At 48.1% G+C, this 16,832-nt stretch overlaps 1 protein-coding gene across 2 annotated transcripts in view; it reads left to right on the top strand.

Moving 5' to 3' along the window:
- Osbpl11 (oxysterol binding protein like 11) overlaps positions 1–16,832 on the top strand; it is a 59,095-nt gene that overhangs the window by 31,690 nt on the left and 10,573 nt on the right. For both annotated transcript variants that reach the window (XM_063261107.1, XM_003477045.4), the window contains exons 8-10: positions 4,787–4,927; positions 8,227–8,680; positions 12,893–13,079. In XM_063261107.1, coding sequence (XP_063117177.1) covers positions 4,787–4,927; positions 8,227–8,680; positions 12,893–13,079 — 782 coding nt within the window. The remainder of the gene's footprint in view (positions 1–4,786; positions 4,928–8,226; positions 8,681–12,892; positions 13,080–16,832) is intronic.

Genomic DNA, 16,832 nt, shown 5'->3' with positions numbered 1-16,832 from the left:
CTCACTGTGTAACCCAGGCTGGCCTCAAGCTTGCAGGGATCCTCCTGCTATAGCCTCCTGGAGTGCTGGGATAACAGGTATGGGCCACCACACCCAGCTACATTTCATTTTTTGAGAAACTGAAGTATTTATCATATTCATACATCTACCAGTGTTACAAATCACACTAACTTTTTGCCCTTTGTGTTCACATATGTTGCTTCTTTTTTTTTTTTTTTTTTTTTTTTTTGGTACCGGGGATTGAACTTGCAACCTCACACTTGCGAGGCAGGCGCTTGTGCCGCAGAGCTAAACCTCTGGCCCCACATTTGTTACTTCTTTTGCTGCCATAATTTACATAGACAGTTTTAAGACATTTTGCTTGATATCCTCATCAGTATTTTTCTGTGGCGCCCTAGCCTATATAATTAAGGTCTTAGGCAAGGAATGTAGCTCAGCAGCACAGTGCCAGCTTCACAAGTGTGAGGCCCTGAGTTCAGTTCCTAGTACCAAAAGATAATAATTTAAAGTTTTAAAAGCTGAAGCAGGTTATCAACTTGACATCCCTATGAATGAGTGTCTAATTCGTTCATTCGTTCCTCATCGTTACAAATAGCACAATGCTGGATTATCCTGCTTACTGGTTTTCCCACTCCCTGTCTTTGGACTCTTTCTTCACATTTAGGTCGTGCCCCAGACAGACTCACTTGCCCAGAGCAGTGTTTCATGCTTGCTTACATATTAGTAAATCACTGCCTGGGGAAGCGTGGGACAAGGACCTCCAGCACTGGCCAGCCTTTGACAGAGGCAGGTGGGCAAGCAGGGTGTCCGGAGAAGCAGACCAGACAAGGGAACGAGAAACACCTTTTGCTTGCAGCTTTCTTCTTGGCCCATTTGCAGAGTCAGACAGTTGGCAGCTGTGTATTACACGGTCTGGAGGTGACAGGTCCAACGTTAGGGTGTGGAAGGGAAGCAGAAACCCCAAGATGCAGGGCTATTCTTGGGGAGACCCAGCCTGCCTGCAGTCCACGACTCATGGGAACTGTGTGTTTGCGTCCGCCCATCTGGGTTACTCTGCCAGGAGGTGAGCGTTAAAGACATTGAGCAGGGCGGATGGGCCTGGAGTGATGCTTTGAAAGAGGCAGAGTCCAAGGAGTGGAAGAGGAAAGAGGAGCAACATAGGCAGGGGTTTATCATCCCAATGGCGGCAAACTCAGGACGAGTCTACTGGTACACATGGCCCTGGGTAATGAGCCACTTTGAGCTCCAGTTTCTTTGTGGAAAGTCAGGATGACCATATCTGCAGGATTACGTGAGGAGAACATGAATGTCATAGAGCTTAGCGGAAGTGACTTCAGGCCTGTTGGACCTCATGCTACAGCATGCTATAAACTATTCCTCCTGGAGAACATGAAAGTTACCGAGATGGAGTCTTGATGTGATTCGGGCAACAGGGCCGTGAGCATCAGGAAGAATGGAGCTGCTGGGACTGGTGTGTGGTGCCCCATGGAGTTAAGTGTCCAAAAGGCTCCTGAGGAACTGGAAACAACTCAGGAATAGCTAGTGGACATTTCAGATGAAAAGTCATTTGGATTTGTGATTGGATATAGGGTTAGACCAAAGAAAACTTCAGGTTTGGGGGCCTAAGTGACAAGAAAGGCTTGTGGTGCCATCTACAAGCTAGGATTTTGCAAGGTTGAAAAAATGAGGTTTTTTCACTTTCCTTGTGGTGCTGAGGATTGAACCCAGGGCCTTGCACTGAGCTATACCTGGTCCTTTTTATTTTGAGACGAAGTCTATTTCACTGTGTTGCCCAGGCTGGGTTTGAACTTGTGATCCTGCTGCCTCAGCCTTATAGAGTGCCAGGGTTACAGGGTGCACCACTACGCCCAGCTCCAGCCATTTGTTTTTTGAGACAGTCTGCTAAAGTTTCACAGATATCCTCACATTTATGTCACTCCTACCACAACCTCCCTAGTAACTGGAATTAAAGGCATACATTGCTGTGCCTAGAATAAAACTATTTTTTAAAGAGCATACTGCCCACTGGGCATAGTGGCTCACACCTGTAATCCCAGTACTCGGAAGGCTGGGGCAAGAGTATCGTTGGGAGTTCGAGACCAGCCTGTGCTACAAAGTAAGCTCAAAGCCAGCCTGAACTGCATAGTGAGACCTTATTCAAAAAGACAAAAAAGAGAGCATACAGCTAGGTTAAGTTTTATTTCTTTAACATAATATTTTCATTGGAGGAAGTTCAAATCATAAAATGACTGTGGTTTTAAAGCTGTTTGTCCATCCATCTATCTTTCCTTCCTTCCTTCCTGTGCTAGGTACTGAAGCCAGGGCTCTGCACATGCCAAGCCTGCACTCAGCCACCGAGCCATCCCTTAGCCCCCAAAGTTGCATTTGCGTTATTCATCCATGGCCCGGCTTCTAACCCCAGATGTCATGTTACCTTTGCAGAGACTCAGAAAGCAATATTTATTCTAGACCAGCAGGCTTTCTCTTCCTGGGGTCTCACAAAACTAGATAGTCTCACTTAATAGCATTTGGTGTCCCTGTGTAGAGAGAAAGAGGAGGATGAACTTCCCCACACTTACCATAGGTCCACGTTGTAAGCACACTTAGGCTGTGCTGCCCACTAGATGTAGGTGTATGTAGGGAACTCTTCCTGCCAGGTTAGCCATCCAGGAGGAGGATTCAGAAAGCCTTTGGGATGTCTGCTTAGGATCCCAAAAGCAGAAGCGGTCCTGATCTGTGCAAATGGTGATTATGTGGGGTTTTTGTTTGCTTGTTTTGAGGGTTTATTTTGTTTTGCATTCAGCAAGTTGAACCCAGGACCTCATACCATGTACTGCTGAACTACACTCCCAAGCCTTTCTCATTTTTAGGGTCTTACTAGGTTGCTCAGCTGGCCGTAAACTTGTCACCCTCCTGTCTCAGCCTTGTAAGGGGTTACAGGTATTCACCGTCACAGCCAGCTGGTCTGTGTGATCCTGGAGATTTTTTTTTTTTTTTTTTTTTTGGACTTTTTCCTTTTTATCAGTACCAGGGATCGAACTCACGACTGCCTGCTTGCAAGGCAGGTGCTTTTGCCGCTGAGCTAAATCCCCAGTCTTGTCTGTGTGATCCTAACACAAAGAAAGAAACTCGACTGTCAGTTGATTCTTCAGCATATGTGTTGATCCAGACTTCCTTAACAGATAGATAGTAGAAAAGGAGGAAGCTAGGGCTGGGGATTTAGCTCAACGGCATAAGCACCTGCCTTGCAAGCAGACAGTCGTGAGTTTGATCCCCAATACCAATAAAAATGAAAAAGACAAAAAAAAAAAAAGAAAAGGAGAAAGCTGAAGACAAGAGAAAAGCAGAAATAGATTATCCTTCAACTTTGTTGCTGTGTGCATTATATTTTGTTTTAGTATTTTGTAGGTTTTAAGTTTTTGATTTTGTGTGTGGCTAGGACCAGTTTTCCGTATCTAGCTGCATAAAACAGATAGGTTTCCTGTTTTCTAGTGGAAGGGAAAAATGAGAAGCAAAGACATTAACAAGATCATTTCCTTTTAGAAATTGTCATTACTCAAATCTAATGAAATACAGAAAGATGACATCTGTGTTAGTCACCTTTCTCATTACAGAAACAAGCTGGCCAACACCCAGAGTTAAAAGGAGGAAAGGTTTATTTAGCTCACAATTTGTACAGGTTTTAGTCCACTGTCTGCTGACTCCAAGGCAGGGTGGCATCACAGAGTAGAAACAGTTCATGGACAGAAGGCAGCAAACTGCAAATGACAAGCTATACACAGTGACCTCTTTCGGTCCCATATCTCCTATCTAGGGTTTACATTCTTTGGGCAGGCGGCACTCACAGCCAGGGTAGGGCAACTCTAACCCTAGCATCAAACAGTGAATCAATCCCAGCACCACATCCTTGATCCCAGCAGTATGCACCCTAGGTCCAGCCACCTTTGAAAAGCCCACCTATGCCCTCAGGAGCTTCGAGGAGACAGCTACAAATAAGTCAGAGCAACACCCACATAAAATTGTCTTTCTAAGAGATGCTGCCAGGTGTCCCCAAGAGAGACCTGGATGGTGATGGCTGATGGATTTTATAGAACGTTGGGATACAAAGCTGCTATTTGTTTAAATAGAATTAAATATGAAATCATCTGTCCTAGTCAGTCACTTAGGGCTAGACGTCTCCTGAGATAAAAGCACATCTTCAGCTTTTCCAGGAATGGCTTCATTGTGAGTCTGAGTAGTCATGAAGCCAGGCAGAGACCTTTGAAGCTTTCCAGCCGCTGGAGAGCAGCTCCAGGGTTCTGGGCAGGTGCCTCAAGCTGGCTAGGACTCATGGTGAGGGTAGCTTGGCAGGGAGCCCTCACCTGCCATGCAGGAGACTCTGGGTCAGTCCCCATCAGACAATGTAAAACACCGTTCATGGGCAGTAGCCTTGACACGCAGGTGCTTCTAGAACAACTTCTCCTGGTAGCTCAAAAAAAGAAAGATTTTCATTCTCAGACCACTGCCATGTCAGGCAGTGGTGGTGTCCCCGACAGGCAGTCAGAGTGTGGGACTCAGATGAAATCTTCTTCCTTCTTTCTTGTACAACACTCACATCTCGTATGTCACACAGATGGCAAATCCAGTGTTTCCCATAGCAGAAGTAACGGGCTCTCTGGAGGAGACATGTCCCGTTTGGCAGTAATGACAGTGGTGTTTCAGGAGGAACCTGGCCCAAATATGTAGGCATCCAGTCTGCTGCGAAACCTTAGTAACATTTACAGGCAAGACCTCTGCTTGTGTTCAGGAGCCTGAGGACATAAACACAGACGACGAAGTAGAGGACACCTGTGACAACAAGGAGGACGACCTGGGGGCTGTGGAGGAGCAGCGCAGCATCATCCTGCACCTCCTGTCCCAGCTCAAGCTGGGCATGGACCTGACGCGGGTATGTGCGGGGCTGAGCTGACCACGGGCCAGCTCCTTGCGGCCACACCTGGGGTTGTTCACGGGGTTGGGCTTTTCCTGTTCACCACTAAGTTCTCTCTTCCTCCCTCCCCACCTCTCTCTTGGTGATACTGGGGCCTCTTAAATGCTCAGCAAGTGCTCTAGCTGATTCCCAAACTTTAAGAGTTTATTGGGAAGCCATGTGTGGTAGCCCAGCACTCAGGAGACAGGCAGGAAGATCATTGATCTTCCTGGACTGCACCAAGTTCAAGTTGCAAGACTTGCAAAGAGCAAACGAAAAGATTGTTTCAAAACAGTCTCCATAAGGTGCACAGGCTGATCTTGAACTTCAGATCTTCCTGCCTCAGCCTCCTGAGTTGCTGCCATCACAGGCACAAGCTATAATGCTTGGTTTGGTATCCTAATGCATCCCTGCTTTCTCCCCCAATACCGGGGATTAAGGCTAGGCCTCATACTTCTTGTTTTTGTAATAAACCTGAGACTTGTGGTAGATAAATACCTGTAGTCTTACTGTTTCTGCACATTAATGTGTCAAGTGTGAAGTCTGAGGCGGATAGAACCCTGCAGAGCTGGACAGAGCACTGATCTTCACATGCCCTAAACACCGAGTATGAGCAGCACATTGGGGTACACCTGACACTGGCTGTAAAGGGTCAGATAGTACAGTGGCCATGTTCTGTGTAGCAGCTCCTCTCCTGCAGGATGTACTAGAGGTAGATAGTCATGGCTATGCTTCAGCTAAATTTTATAAAAGCAAAGCTGGCCATGATGGTGCACACCCATAATCCCAGCGCCTCAAAAGGCTGAAGCAGGAGGGTCTCGAGTTCAAAGCCAACTCAGACAATTTAGCAAGATCCTATACCAAAATAAAATTTCTTAAAAGAGCTGGAGACATAGCTTCATGGTCGTGTCCCTGTCTGTTGTGCGCAAGCCCAGGGTGCAGCTCCAGTACCACAAGGATGAGACAGGAGTGGTGGACTCCATGCTTAGTGTACACAGCACCTTGGCTTCGGGCTGCAGCGCCACGAAGCAGACAGGCGGGAGACCAGGCTCGGCCTGAACACTGAATGTGCGGCGTGGCACGCAGTCCCACTACCTTCAGAGTGTGGAGCTGCAGCCCTGTCACCTTATCACCCCATGAAACCTGTGACGAGGCAGAATCCTGGCAGGAGACCCGGACGTGACAGGCCAGGTGGCTTTCTCATCAGGTCCCGTCAGCTGCCACAATGCAGCGAGACCCATGCGTAGGGAGGCCGCCTTGTGGTTTGGCTTAGGCCAGTCTTCTGGTCCCCGTATATTCCAGCTGCCTGTCATTCGTTCAGGAAGCATTTTCACAGTAGCAGCTCAGGAAGTCTTGTTACCTTTGAAACTGGTTAAGGGGACTGGTCCTCAGAGGGGTTGCTGGTAGGAGTTGGGGTGGTATTTGGTGTCCTAGGCTGAGTCTGGGAGGCATAAAAATGGCATTGAGGCTGATGAGGTGAAAGCTCATTGAAGAGAATGTTCTAGAACCCAGACAGTGAAGCCCTCTGTCACACGGATGACCCCCACCACATTTGTGCCCAGTCAGTGAAACATGTGTTCTGTCGGCCACGCCCAGACTGAGTGTTCACGGACCATGTAGCTGACGTTTGTCATCCACTTCCTTTGCTGGACAGTTTTTCCCCTGTGTCTGTGCTATGGACTTGTGGTTTAGTGTAGGAAGCAGCAGCACAGGCATAGCTGGCAGGATGAGGGGTGGCTGCACCCCTCTCGCCTGGGTCCCGGCCTCTCCTCCTCCTACAGGGGCAGGGGTCTGGAGGAAGCAGGTAAAGCAGGTGGTGGAGGCTGAGACAGGCACCAAGTATCCCCGCCCCGGGGCTGCAGGAGCCAGATCTCCCACTATTCAGGGAGCATCTGCGGGAGGTGGAGGGGGGGGGTCCTGCATGGAGCCCCAGTGCACCTCCTGCCTGAGTCAGAAATCGGCCAAGGTGGAGTGGCCATTCGGCCTCCAGATGGCACAACTGCTGCCCCAAGAGGCCACATGTTCTATGGGGCTGCCGAGCTAGGGGGCCGCAGGAGTTTCACACACCCGCGCGTTCACCAGTTGTGTCCTCGCCCTACCAGGACCCCCTCGTCCCGTCTTCCTCAGTGTCTCACTCTGTGGGACCGCATCTGATAGGGGTCTGTCTTGCCCTCAGGCTGCGCGCTGGCATGGATGGGACTTGTCAGCCACCCCTCCCTGCAGAGTTCTCTGAAAAAGCCTCAAGGCATTCTGGCCACTGCCCTCTTGTGAATGCTGCTTTGCTCTGTGAAACCATTCATATCTTGTTGCAATGACATATCTTGATACAGGTTTATTTGTGTCCATTGTAGACTTTTTGTGGATGTTTTTATTGTGACAACTAGTAGATTTTCTTCTGGTGACAGGTCTCATTGTATAGCCCAGGCAAACCTTGAATTCATTATTGTCCTGCCTCAGCCTCCTGAGTGCTGGAATTTCAGGCATGCTCCACCATGCCCCATTCAAATATAGATTATTTTAATTACTATTTTGCACTCCTTTTCTTTGCTTGTATTATTTCTTTTCTTTAGGCTGAATTCCTGGAAGAATAATTACCAGGCTGACTCTGAACATCTTAGGACTCTTGAAAAATACTGCCAGTTTCCTCTTTCAAAGAGTGGAACTCTTTCAGAGCTTCTCCAATTGTGCTTTAAAACATTATGTCTTACACAGCTTTCGATGTTGAAAGTTCTCTTCTTAGAAGCAGTTCTTTGCCCCCGACATGGGTTGAGAGTTCGTACTTACTAGCAGGAGCGTCCTCTCTCTTCTCAGGAACCCGCCTTTGCGGCCTCCTCTCGTAATGTGGTCAGTCACCCCGAAGTTTATTCTTCAAGGCAAGATAGGATACAACATACACATGGCTCACGTCTACCTTGGACTTCAGTGCATTTTCCTGGCGATCCTTGTGTCTAGTCTGGAAGCCTGAAGCTTCTGCTATTCTTTCTGACTCTCTTGATGTCCTGAATTTGCTTTTAATGGTAACCACTGAGCAGGCTCTCATTTCCTTCTACGGGTATTTATTTTCTGTTGGGAGCAAAAGCTTTCTTTGTTGTCTGTCACTTTAGGGAGGGGTTTATGCTGGCCTTGAGCTCACTGCAACCCTCCTGCCTCAGCCTCCCCGGTGCTGGGATGACAGGTGGGCACTACCATACCCGCTTGACCTTTTCTGTAAATCCCCGTGTAGAATTCAGTGCTTTCCAGGACTGCCTGATCTTGCCTCCTGTGGCCTCTCCTCCCAGGTGGTGCTCCCCACCTTCATCCTGGAGAAGCGCTCCCTGCTGGAGATGTACGCAGACTTCATGTCACACCCGGACCTGTTCGTCGCCATCACGAGTGGCGCCTCAGCGGAGGACAGGATGATCCGCTTCGTGGAGTACTACCTCACCTCCTTCCACGAAGGCCGGAAGGGCGCCATCGCCAAGAAGCCCTACAACCCCATCCTCGGGGAGACCTTCCACTGCTCCTGGCGGGTGCCCAGGCACGGCTCCGAGGCCCAGCCCGCCCCTGCGCCTGAGGAGCCCACCACCTCACCCTGCTACACTGTGCGCTTCGTGGCTGAGCAGGTGTCGCACCACCCACCAGTGTCCGGCTTCTACGCCGAGTGCGCAGAGCGGAGGATGTGCGTGAACGCGCACGTGTGGACCAAGAGCAAGTTCCTGGGAATGTCCATTGGCGTAACCATGGTGGGCGAGGGTGAGTGCGCGGGGGAGCGGTGTGGACCCGACAAGTTCTCCGGTTACCTGGTTTGCATGTGAGAGATATTTAGCATCAAAAAAGTACGTGAGGGAGGAGATAGGCATCTCTGACCCCTAGAGAGGAAATAGATAACTTAATTGCTATCATTTTGTGTTCTGTGTGTATGCTCATAAATTTAGTTTTACAAAATTAGGATTCTGCATGTATAGTTTAGTGACCCACTTTTTTATACTAGATATATTCATTTTCTCATATCATTGTTTTTAATGGCTGTATAATATTAGGTAAAATGCATTTGCCATCATTTGTTAATTTATTTTCTGCTGTTTGGACACTGAAATTCTTTCCAAAAGTCACAACAAGAAATGTCTTGCAGCCAGTCATGGTCGTGCACACCTATAATTCTAGTACTCAGGAAGCTAAGACAAGAGACTCTCAAGAGGCTCCATCATGATTTTCAGACCAGCCTGGAACTGCACAGTGAGACCTTGTCTCAAAAAATGAACAAAAAGAAATACCTTCTTGATACATCTTTATGTCTCATAACTGTTTAGAGGCCATGAATATTTTAAAAATACATTGCCAAATTTTACTGCTCTTTTATCAAAAGGTATGAAAAAATAATTTGAAGCAATACAGTGTGTTTCAGCCAATAATACAAAACAAAAATCTCCACAGAGACCATTAAAAATTTAATGAAAATATACTGGGAAAAGCTGCCATTTTAACTGTAAAGAAAAGCTTTTGTGAAAATGTTATAGGAGTGTCGATGTCCGCTCCCGGCCGGCAGGAAGGACACACGACAAAGTCTGGCAGTGGACAACCTTTTCTTTTATTTTCCTTCTCCGTACAGCCTGCCCTGGGATCGCTCCCAGCCGAAGCCTCCTCTGGTCCGCTCTCCGCGGCTCCTTTTGGGCTTCTACTTCCGGGCTTCTACCGGGCTTCCTCTTCCCCCCCAGGGGTGGCACCAGTATATATACGGATACAGTGTCCAATCATGTTAAAGTAAGCAAGGCAAGCTGATTGGCTAACGGATACAGTGTCCAATCATGTTAAAGTAAGCAAGGCAAGCTGATTGGCTAACATCATCAGTTGCCAGGCAGACTATATTGTTGAGCGGGTTGCTTACGCGGTAAGCAGGAAACTAACGTGCTCGATGGGAGGGGTAATCTACCTCAGGCTTTGCTCTTTACTACAGGCCTCACGTCCGCCAAGTGAGGCGACCGGGCTCGGGGCTGCGGCTCCCAACAATAGGAGGAAATTGTTTTATCCCTATTTTCAGTTTGCCATGTTTTTAAGTTCTGTTATGAGATGTCTTTTTAATTCCCAAGTAATATTTCAAGTTAATTATAACTCTCAGCATTGGGAAGTCCTCATGATTTATTTAAAAAAACTTGGCCACTTCAGACAGAAGCTGTATTATAACCCTTGCCTTAGAGTTCATAGATCAGTTTGTTTACTTTAGATTTTGTTTTCCAGTACCAGGGCTCTAACTCAGGAACTCGCACTTGCAAAGCAAGTACTGTGCCACTGAGCTTAGTCCCTAGCCCCTGTTATTCAGTTTAGAAAGGAACCCGCCATCTAGCGGTGGTCATAAAGGCTGAGGCCTGACAGGGTTGGGCGTCACCTGCCCTGATGCTCTGACCCTGAGGACAGAAGGAATCTCAAGTGGCTGCCCCTCCCACCTCCTGGAGAGGGATTCCTTAGGCCAGAAGGAGAGGCCTCGGCCCCTAGTCATGTGGGAAGATGTCTTGAGTAGGCTTTTATTATCCAGCCACTATTATATATTCACACGCTGCATTTTGGAAATTAAATGACATAGTTTATTCTGAGCAGGAAGTAAATAAAATAAGGAAATGGAATTTATTAGTATTCATTTTGTTCCTGTTAGATGTTAGCAATAGGAAGAAATTCAATTTAGTTTAGATAAATGAGATTTTAGAATACTGGATCCATTGCTCAAAACTGGTTGAGTATCTCTTCAGAGTTTAATACTCTTAGAAATAAAAGTTTAAGGGGTTTAGCTCAGCGGCCTAAATGCCTGCTTAGCAAACGCAAGGTCGTGAGTTCAATCCCCAGTATCAAAAAAAAAAAAAAGAAAGAAAGAAAAGTTCATAAACCTGGCCTATAAGATAGCCAGGCATGGTGACACACGCCTGTAATCCCAGCACTTGGGAGGCTGAGGTAGGGGGATCAAGGCCAGCCTGGCTACAGAGTGAGTTCAGGGTCAACCTGAACTACACAGTAAGACCCTGTCTCAAAGGAAAAACTGGAAGCAAAGCTCTTGTAAATCAGGAGGGGAAAAGGGGTTGAGAGGAACAGGAAAAAAGAAACAAGACATATCAGGTACAAATCCCCTATGATGAGTGTGAGCATTGTGTATATCTAAAATATAGCAATAAAGTAAAAGGTGTTTGTTTGTCTTTTTCCTTTTTATCGGTACCAGGGATCGAACCCACGACTGCCTGCTTGCAAGGCAGGCATTTATGCCGCTGAGCTAAATCCTCAGCCCCAAGTAAAAGTTTTTTATAGATAAGATACTTTCACAAAATTGATAAAAATGCCCTTTTCCAACCTAGAGTTAGTCAGCAGTCATTGCTGGCTCCTGCCTGTCTCCCGCAGCCCTGGTACAGTAGAGTAGATGTCAGCCAGGACCCGACCGAGTTGCCGAGGAGCTGGCCGGGACCCTGGTGAGGATTGCTGGCTGCAGTCTGGTGCTGCTCACTGTGGGCTGCGGTAGAATCCCACCGTATCTTTGCCTACCCTGAAAATTAACTATTAAATAAAAGTTTCCATGTGTGCCAGACGTGGTTGTACACACCTGTAATCCCAGCACTCAGGAGGCTGAGGCAGGAAGATTGTTGCGAATTCAAGACCACCCTGAACTGCATAGCGAGACCTTGCCTCAAAAAAAAAAAGTTTCTGTGGCTCGTGGCCTGGTGGGTGAGCATTAAGAAGAGGTTCAGACCACCTCTCGGAGAGAGGTGGGGCCAGACACGCAGGTCTGGTGTGTCCTTCAGCCAGTAATACAGCTTGGTGACTTCAGGATCTCTTCATGACCTTGTGTGGATCATGACTCATTAGTGTAAGCCTTGGTGTAGGTCTCAAAATCCTCTTTAAGACTTCATCACTTTGCTGGTCCGATGGTAGTGGGTTATCAGAACTTGTTAACATTAGTGTCACTAAAGTTGGTATACCACCCCCCCACACTGCTAAATTTGACTGGCTTTAAAAAAAAAAAAGACTTCATCACTTCAGGGCCAGGGATTTAGCTCAGTGGCATAAAAGCCTGCCTGGCAAGCATAAGGTTGTGAGTTTGATCCCTAGTATCGCAAAAAAAATCAAAAAAAGACATCATCACTTCAGATGGAACTAATTCGCCCCGGTAGAATAGTGACTGTCTGAAACCCCACCCGGCTCCTTGTATAGCTTCACCCTAAGTATTTCAGCAAAATATGTCACATCCAGAGTTTTCACAGTAGAATTGTCTCTCCTTCTTTATACGCACCCACTAGAATGGCAAGCACTTTCCCACCACGTTGAGCTAAGCCCTTTGCTCTGGTGACGGTGGCTGTCTGGTTCTCCCCAGACTGCTGAAGAGGCAGCCGGTGCTACTGGGACTGTGTCCTAATGTGATGCCAGTGGCAAGGCCCTGAGCACTGCCTTGTGGCCGCATGCAGCTCAGGCTGGCCTGGAACTCACTCCACAGCCCACGCTCCCAGCAGTGAGCTTCGAACTCACGGCAGTGCTCCTGCCTCATCCTCCAGAGTGCTGGGATTAGAGGCGTGTGCCACCATCCTTGGCCTTGTGACTTTGTTTTATTGGTGGGTATGTTCACGGAAACTCAGGCTGCTTCTGCTGTCACATTCCCTGGCCCTGTGAACTCCAAAGACATCATCAGGTCACAGTGAAAGTAATTCTCGGGCTGGGAATTTAGCTCAGCAGCATAAGCGCCTGCCTTGTAAGCAGGCAGTTGTGAGTTCAATCCCCGGTACCGATAAAAAAGGAAAGGAAAAAGACAAAAAAAAATGTAATTCTCTTCCTTATCACCAGGAAATGTTGTCACATATAAATGAAGTCAGTGTTGCCCAAAGTTAAATGAAGATTGAATGAAACTGTGATGTTTGTTGTTAGACGAGAGAAAAATCTGCGCACGAGCACATCTCCATTTGTGTAAGCACATGCTGACCCCTCACATCTTGCTTGCAGGGGTCCTCAGTCTGCTGGAGCACGGGGAAGAGTACACCTTCTCCCTACCCTGCGCATACGCCCGCTCCATCCTGACCGTGCCTTGGGTGGAACTGGGCGGCAAAGTCGGTGTCACCTGTGCCAAGACGGGCTACTCAGCCAGCATCACCTTCCACACCAAGCCGTTTTACGGTGGCAAACTCCACCGGTAAGGACCCCTGCATCCGTCAGCTCTCAGCCTTCTCCCCAGTCTTTCACGATGACTCCTGACTCTTCTGCTCCTTTGTTTTAGGTGAATGAGATTCGTTCACGTTTGCGTTTTGCTGAATGTGTTTTATCTTTCACGGTGTTCTGGAAATCATGACTTAGATAGCTTGTCTCATTTTGTTTGAGGGCTATTTTTGGCCCTACTGCAAGTGCCCTCTCCCACTGAGCTGAGTCCCCTGAGGTTTAAGGTAGCTGATTATTAATCTGTCAGTTCTTGGCAGATCTTCCTGAAGGAAGTCGCTAATGGCACATACAAAAGAATTTCTAACCGAGACATACACAGTCTCTGCCAGATTCTGCCTCCAAGAGAATCCAGATTTGTATCCAGATCTCAGTGGAGGCAGCTTTTGCTACCAACTCAGATTAAAAAAAAAAAAAAAAAAAAAAAAAGACCTCTATTCCCAAGAAACCTGGGTGTAGCAACAAACACAAGCTTATCATCCTAGCAATTGGGAGGCTGAGACAGGAGGATCGCCACAAGCCCGAGGCCAGCCTAGGCTACATAGTGAGACCCTGTCTCAAAAAACAGAAACATTATAGTGGTTGAAAGCAGCATCCTGGGGCACCAGTACTGAACTGACAGCTTCTCTGTAATATCGCCTGGGAACCGGCCAGTTCTGACCTGTACCCTAGCCCAGGCCCCAGACCACAAGAGGACGAATTCCCAGTGGGACAAACTCTGTCCTTGGCCCCTCAACACCTGTTCTGAGTGTCCTGGAAGTACAGGGTTTTCTCTTCCTATAATGTCTCTGAAAAAGCAGCACCCATGCAGAAATGTACAGATTGGTAAGTGTTCACCAAACAAAAATACGCACACCTGGACCTGGATGTGGCCCATTCTTACCCCTCCATCCCCAGCAGTCAGGGCTGCCAGTTCAGTCTCCATGTGGAGGGCTCCTGCAGCGCGTGCTCTGCCCTGTGCACCCACTGTGCTCAGTGTTGGGATCTGAGACCTGCCCGTGTACACTCACAGTCTTCTGCTGTGGAAGACTGTTCACACACGTGTTCTTAGGTTGAGGGTGACTACCCACAGGGCTGCCTGTCACTCTCTGGTGCCCATGTGATGGGCTGCTACTGCTGCATAGATACCTGGGGCAGGGCTTCTCAGCCGCAGGGTAAGCAGGACCTCAGCAGAAGCTGCCGAGCTGTGTTTGGTGATTAAATCGGAACGTACCCCGCAGTTGGTCCCCAGACTTCCTCACTGAAGCCTGGCTTTCAGCAGTCTGGAAAGAACTGGAGAGAAAACCTGTTTAGCTCTGCAGCATTGAGTGAGCCTTTAAAAACAGATTTCAAAACAGTCCAGCAGTAAGTACTTTCTAAAGAATAAAGGCTGTCTAAGCAGAGCCAGCAGCAGGTGTCGGTGTGGTCACCTCTCACCCTGCAGCGAGTGTTGGCAGGGTTTGCACTTTGCCGTGTGCTTCTGCGCACTGCTCTGCCTCGTGACCCCAGTGCACGAGCCTTGGCACTGGGAGGGGCTCAGACACCTCAAGACACTGCCAGGTGTCCAGGGCTGTGCCCGAACCTATACCTGATGGGCTCTGTCTCTGTGTGACACTAATTTTTTGTTTTTGTTTTTGTTTTGCTTTGTTTTTGGTCTTTTTGAGACAGGGTCTCACTGTGCAGTGCAGGCTGGACTTGACTTCACTTTGTAGCCCAGTCTGGCCTCAGACGCACAGCAATCTGCCTGTCTCAGCCTCCCAAGTGCTAGAATTATAGGTGTGTGCCACCATACCTGACCTTCTTCTCTCCCTTCCTTCCTTCTTTGGATTTCATTGAGGGTGGACTCCAAGTCTCCAAGGCAGGTGCTCCAGCACTGAGCTGCACCCCGGCCGCTGTTTATGGCTCATTAGTGCACATGGTTCCTGATCTGTTCAGTATATTTTCTGAATAAGGAAACATGGGCGATTTCAGTTTCCTTCCTGAAAAGTATTTACAGGCCCCACGACTTCTTGCTTATGGAGAGGGGCAGAATTGCATCCAGGGCCTTCATGCTAAGCCACAGCCCTACCACCACCACCACCCCCTTTTTTCATTTTTTTTTTTTTTTTTTAATTTTGAGACGGGTTCTTACTGAGTTGGCCAGGCTGGACCTGAATGTGTGATTTACCTGCCTCAGCCTCCCAGAGTGCTAGTATTACAAATGTATACCACCACCCCTGGCTTGAAATTTCATTCTCAGAGTACATGTGTATATGTGTGTATCCATGATTATGTGTGTGCATGTTTGTGTGGAAACATTTAATTTATACACAAAACTATTTGACTGTTTTATTTCTTCAGCTGCAGCTTTTTTTTTTTTTTTTTTTTTTTTTTTTTGTCTTTTTCGTTTTTATCGGTACCTGGGATCGCACTCACGACTGCCTGCTTGCAAGGCAGGCACTTATGCCGCTGAGCTAAATCCCCAGCCCCAGCTGTCAGCTTTTTGACAGCTCTGTACTGTTTGTGCCCTTGGTTACAGTGAGCGATCTGTGAATATTTGCATGATCTTCTTGGGAGATGTGGCAACTCCCATCACTTTGCCCTGTGCCAATCCTTTTTGCACTGCCGCCCGGGGGCTGCTCCCAGCAGCCCTCGGCCATTGTTCGGGATCTCTGCAAGGCCCTAGTGTTGGACTTTTCCAAGCCACGGGCAGTGCTGCCCCCTTCCTCCTCCAGCCTTGCCCTCGCCTGGCTGCCGTGGGTTTCATTTCCCTCCCTCCGAGTTTAGTGTCTTTAATTTCTCACTTAGTGACCTGAAGCGCTGAGGTGGTGGCTGTGGTCTAAGGTGTATTCTCTGCCTGGAACCTAAAGGGAACCGCAGAGGCAGCGGGGAGCCCGCTAGATTGGGCAGCACTAGAATCGGCGCTAGCACAGTGGAGATCAGCCTGCCAGAGACAGGCAGGGTGGTGCCTCCACCAGGCAGTTGGGGTTAGGGTATCTGTGTCCAAACTGTGCCCATCCAACCCAGGGGTACTATCCTTCTTCTCCTGCATGTTAACTATGTTCGTCTAGCCATTTACTAAGTCCTTGCCTTGGAATCTATTGTAACTTGATATGAGAATATGAGACTATCGTGTGCCAGCGAGTAGCCAAAGGCAGTTTCTTCTTGGGGCCCAGTCTCTGTAAAAACAAAAACTGGACTGCAAAATAGCCAGGGTGGTGGAGGAAATAAACCTGGTTAAGCACTGCATGTATTTTTGTCAGCACCAATTAGGCCGAGTACTGAAACCGAGGGTGTTGATTACATGCAAATTCGATCACAGTAAACCCCAGCTCCAGAAAGAAATTGGTCGGCAGTGAGGGAATGTTAAAGAACTTTTACTCTGGTGTTTGTACTCTGTGAAGACACAACTTATCAGAGATTGCGACTCCTCACTGGTATCTGGCAGAGCTCTGTGTGACTGGGTGACCGGTGTGCACCCAGCAGGGTTTATTTTCCATAAATGCAAAAGTCCCAAACCATTTTTCGTGGGCCAGTGCTTTATCTCACCTTGAATTATAACAACATACCGTAAAACGTGTTAACCATATTTTCAGGGTACTGTGATGCAGAGAATCAGAATTCATCCTCTTAACTCTCGCCTGGCTCTCTGGGTCCCTGGCAGTGTCACATGTGAGAGGAGGCCAGGGACCAGGGCCCTCAGGATGCATGGTGGGGGTGAAGTCAGCGCCCCTGGCCTCTGCTGCTGGCAGTGACTTCTCTGACACTTAGGGCT

Source organism: Cavia porcellus, unplaced genomic scaffold, assembly GCF_034190915.1.
Source record: "Cavia porcellus strain 051 isolate PalLab524CR breed Dunkin Hartley unplaced genomic scaffold, mCavPor4.1 scaffold_14, whole genome shotgun sequence".
Taxonomy (NCBI): Eukaryota; Metazoa; Chordata; class Mammalia; order Rodentia; family Caviidae; genus Cavia; species Cavia porcellus.
This window is presented reverse-complemented; position numbering and strand designations above follow the sequence as displayed.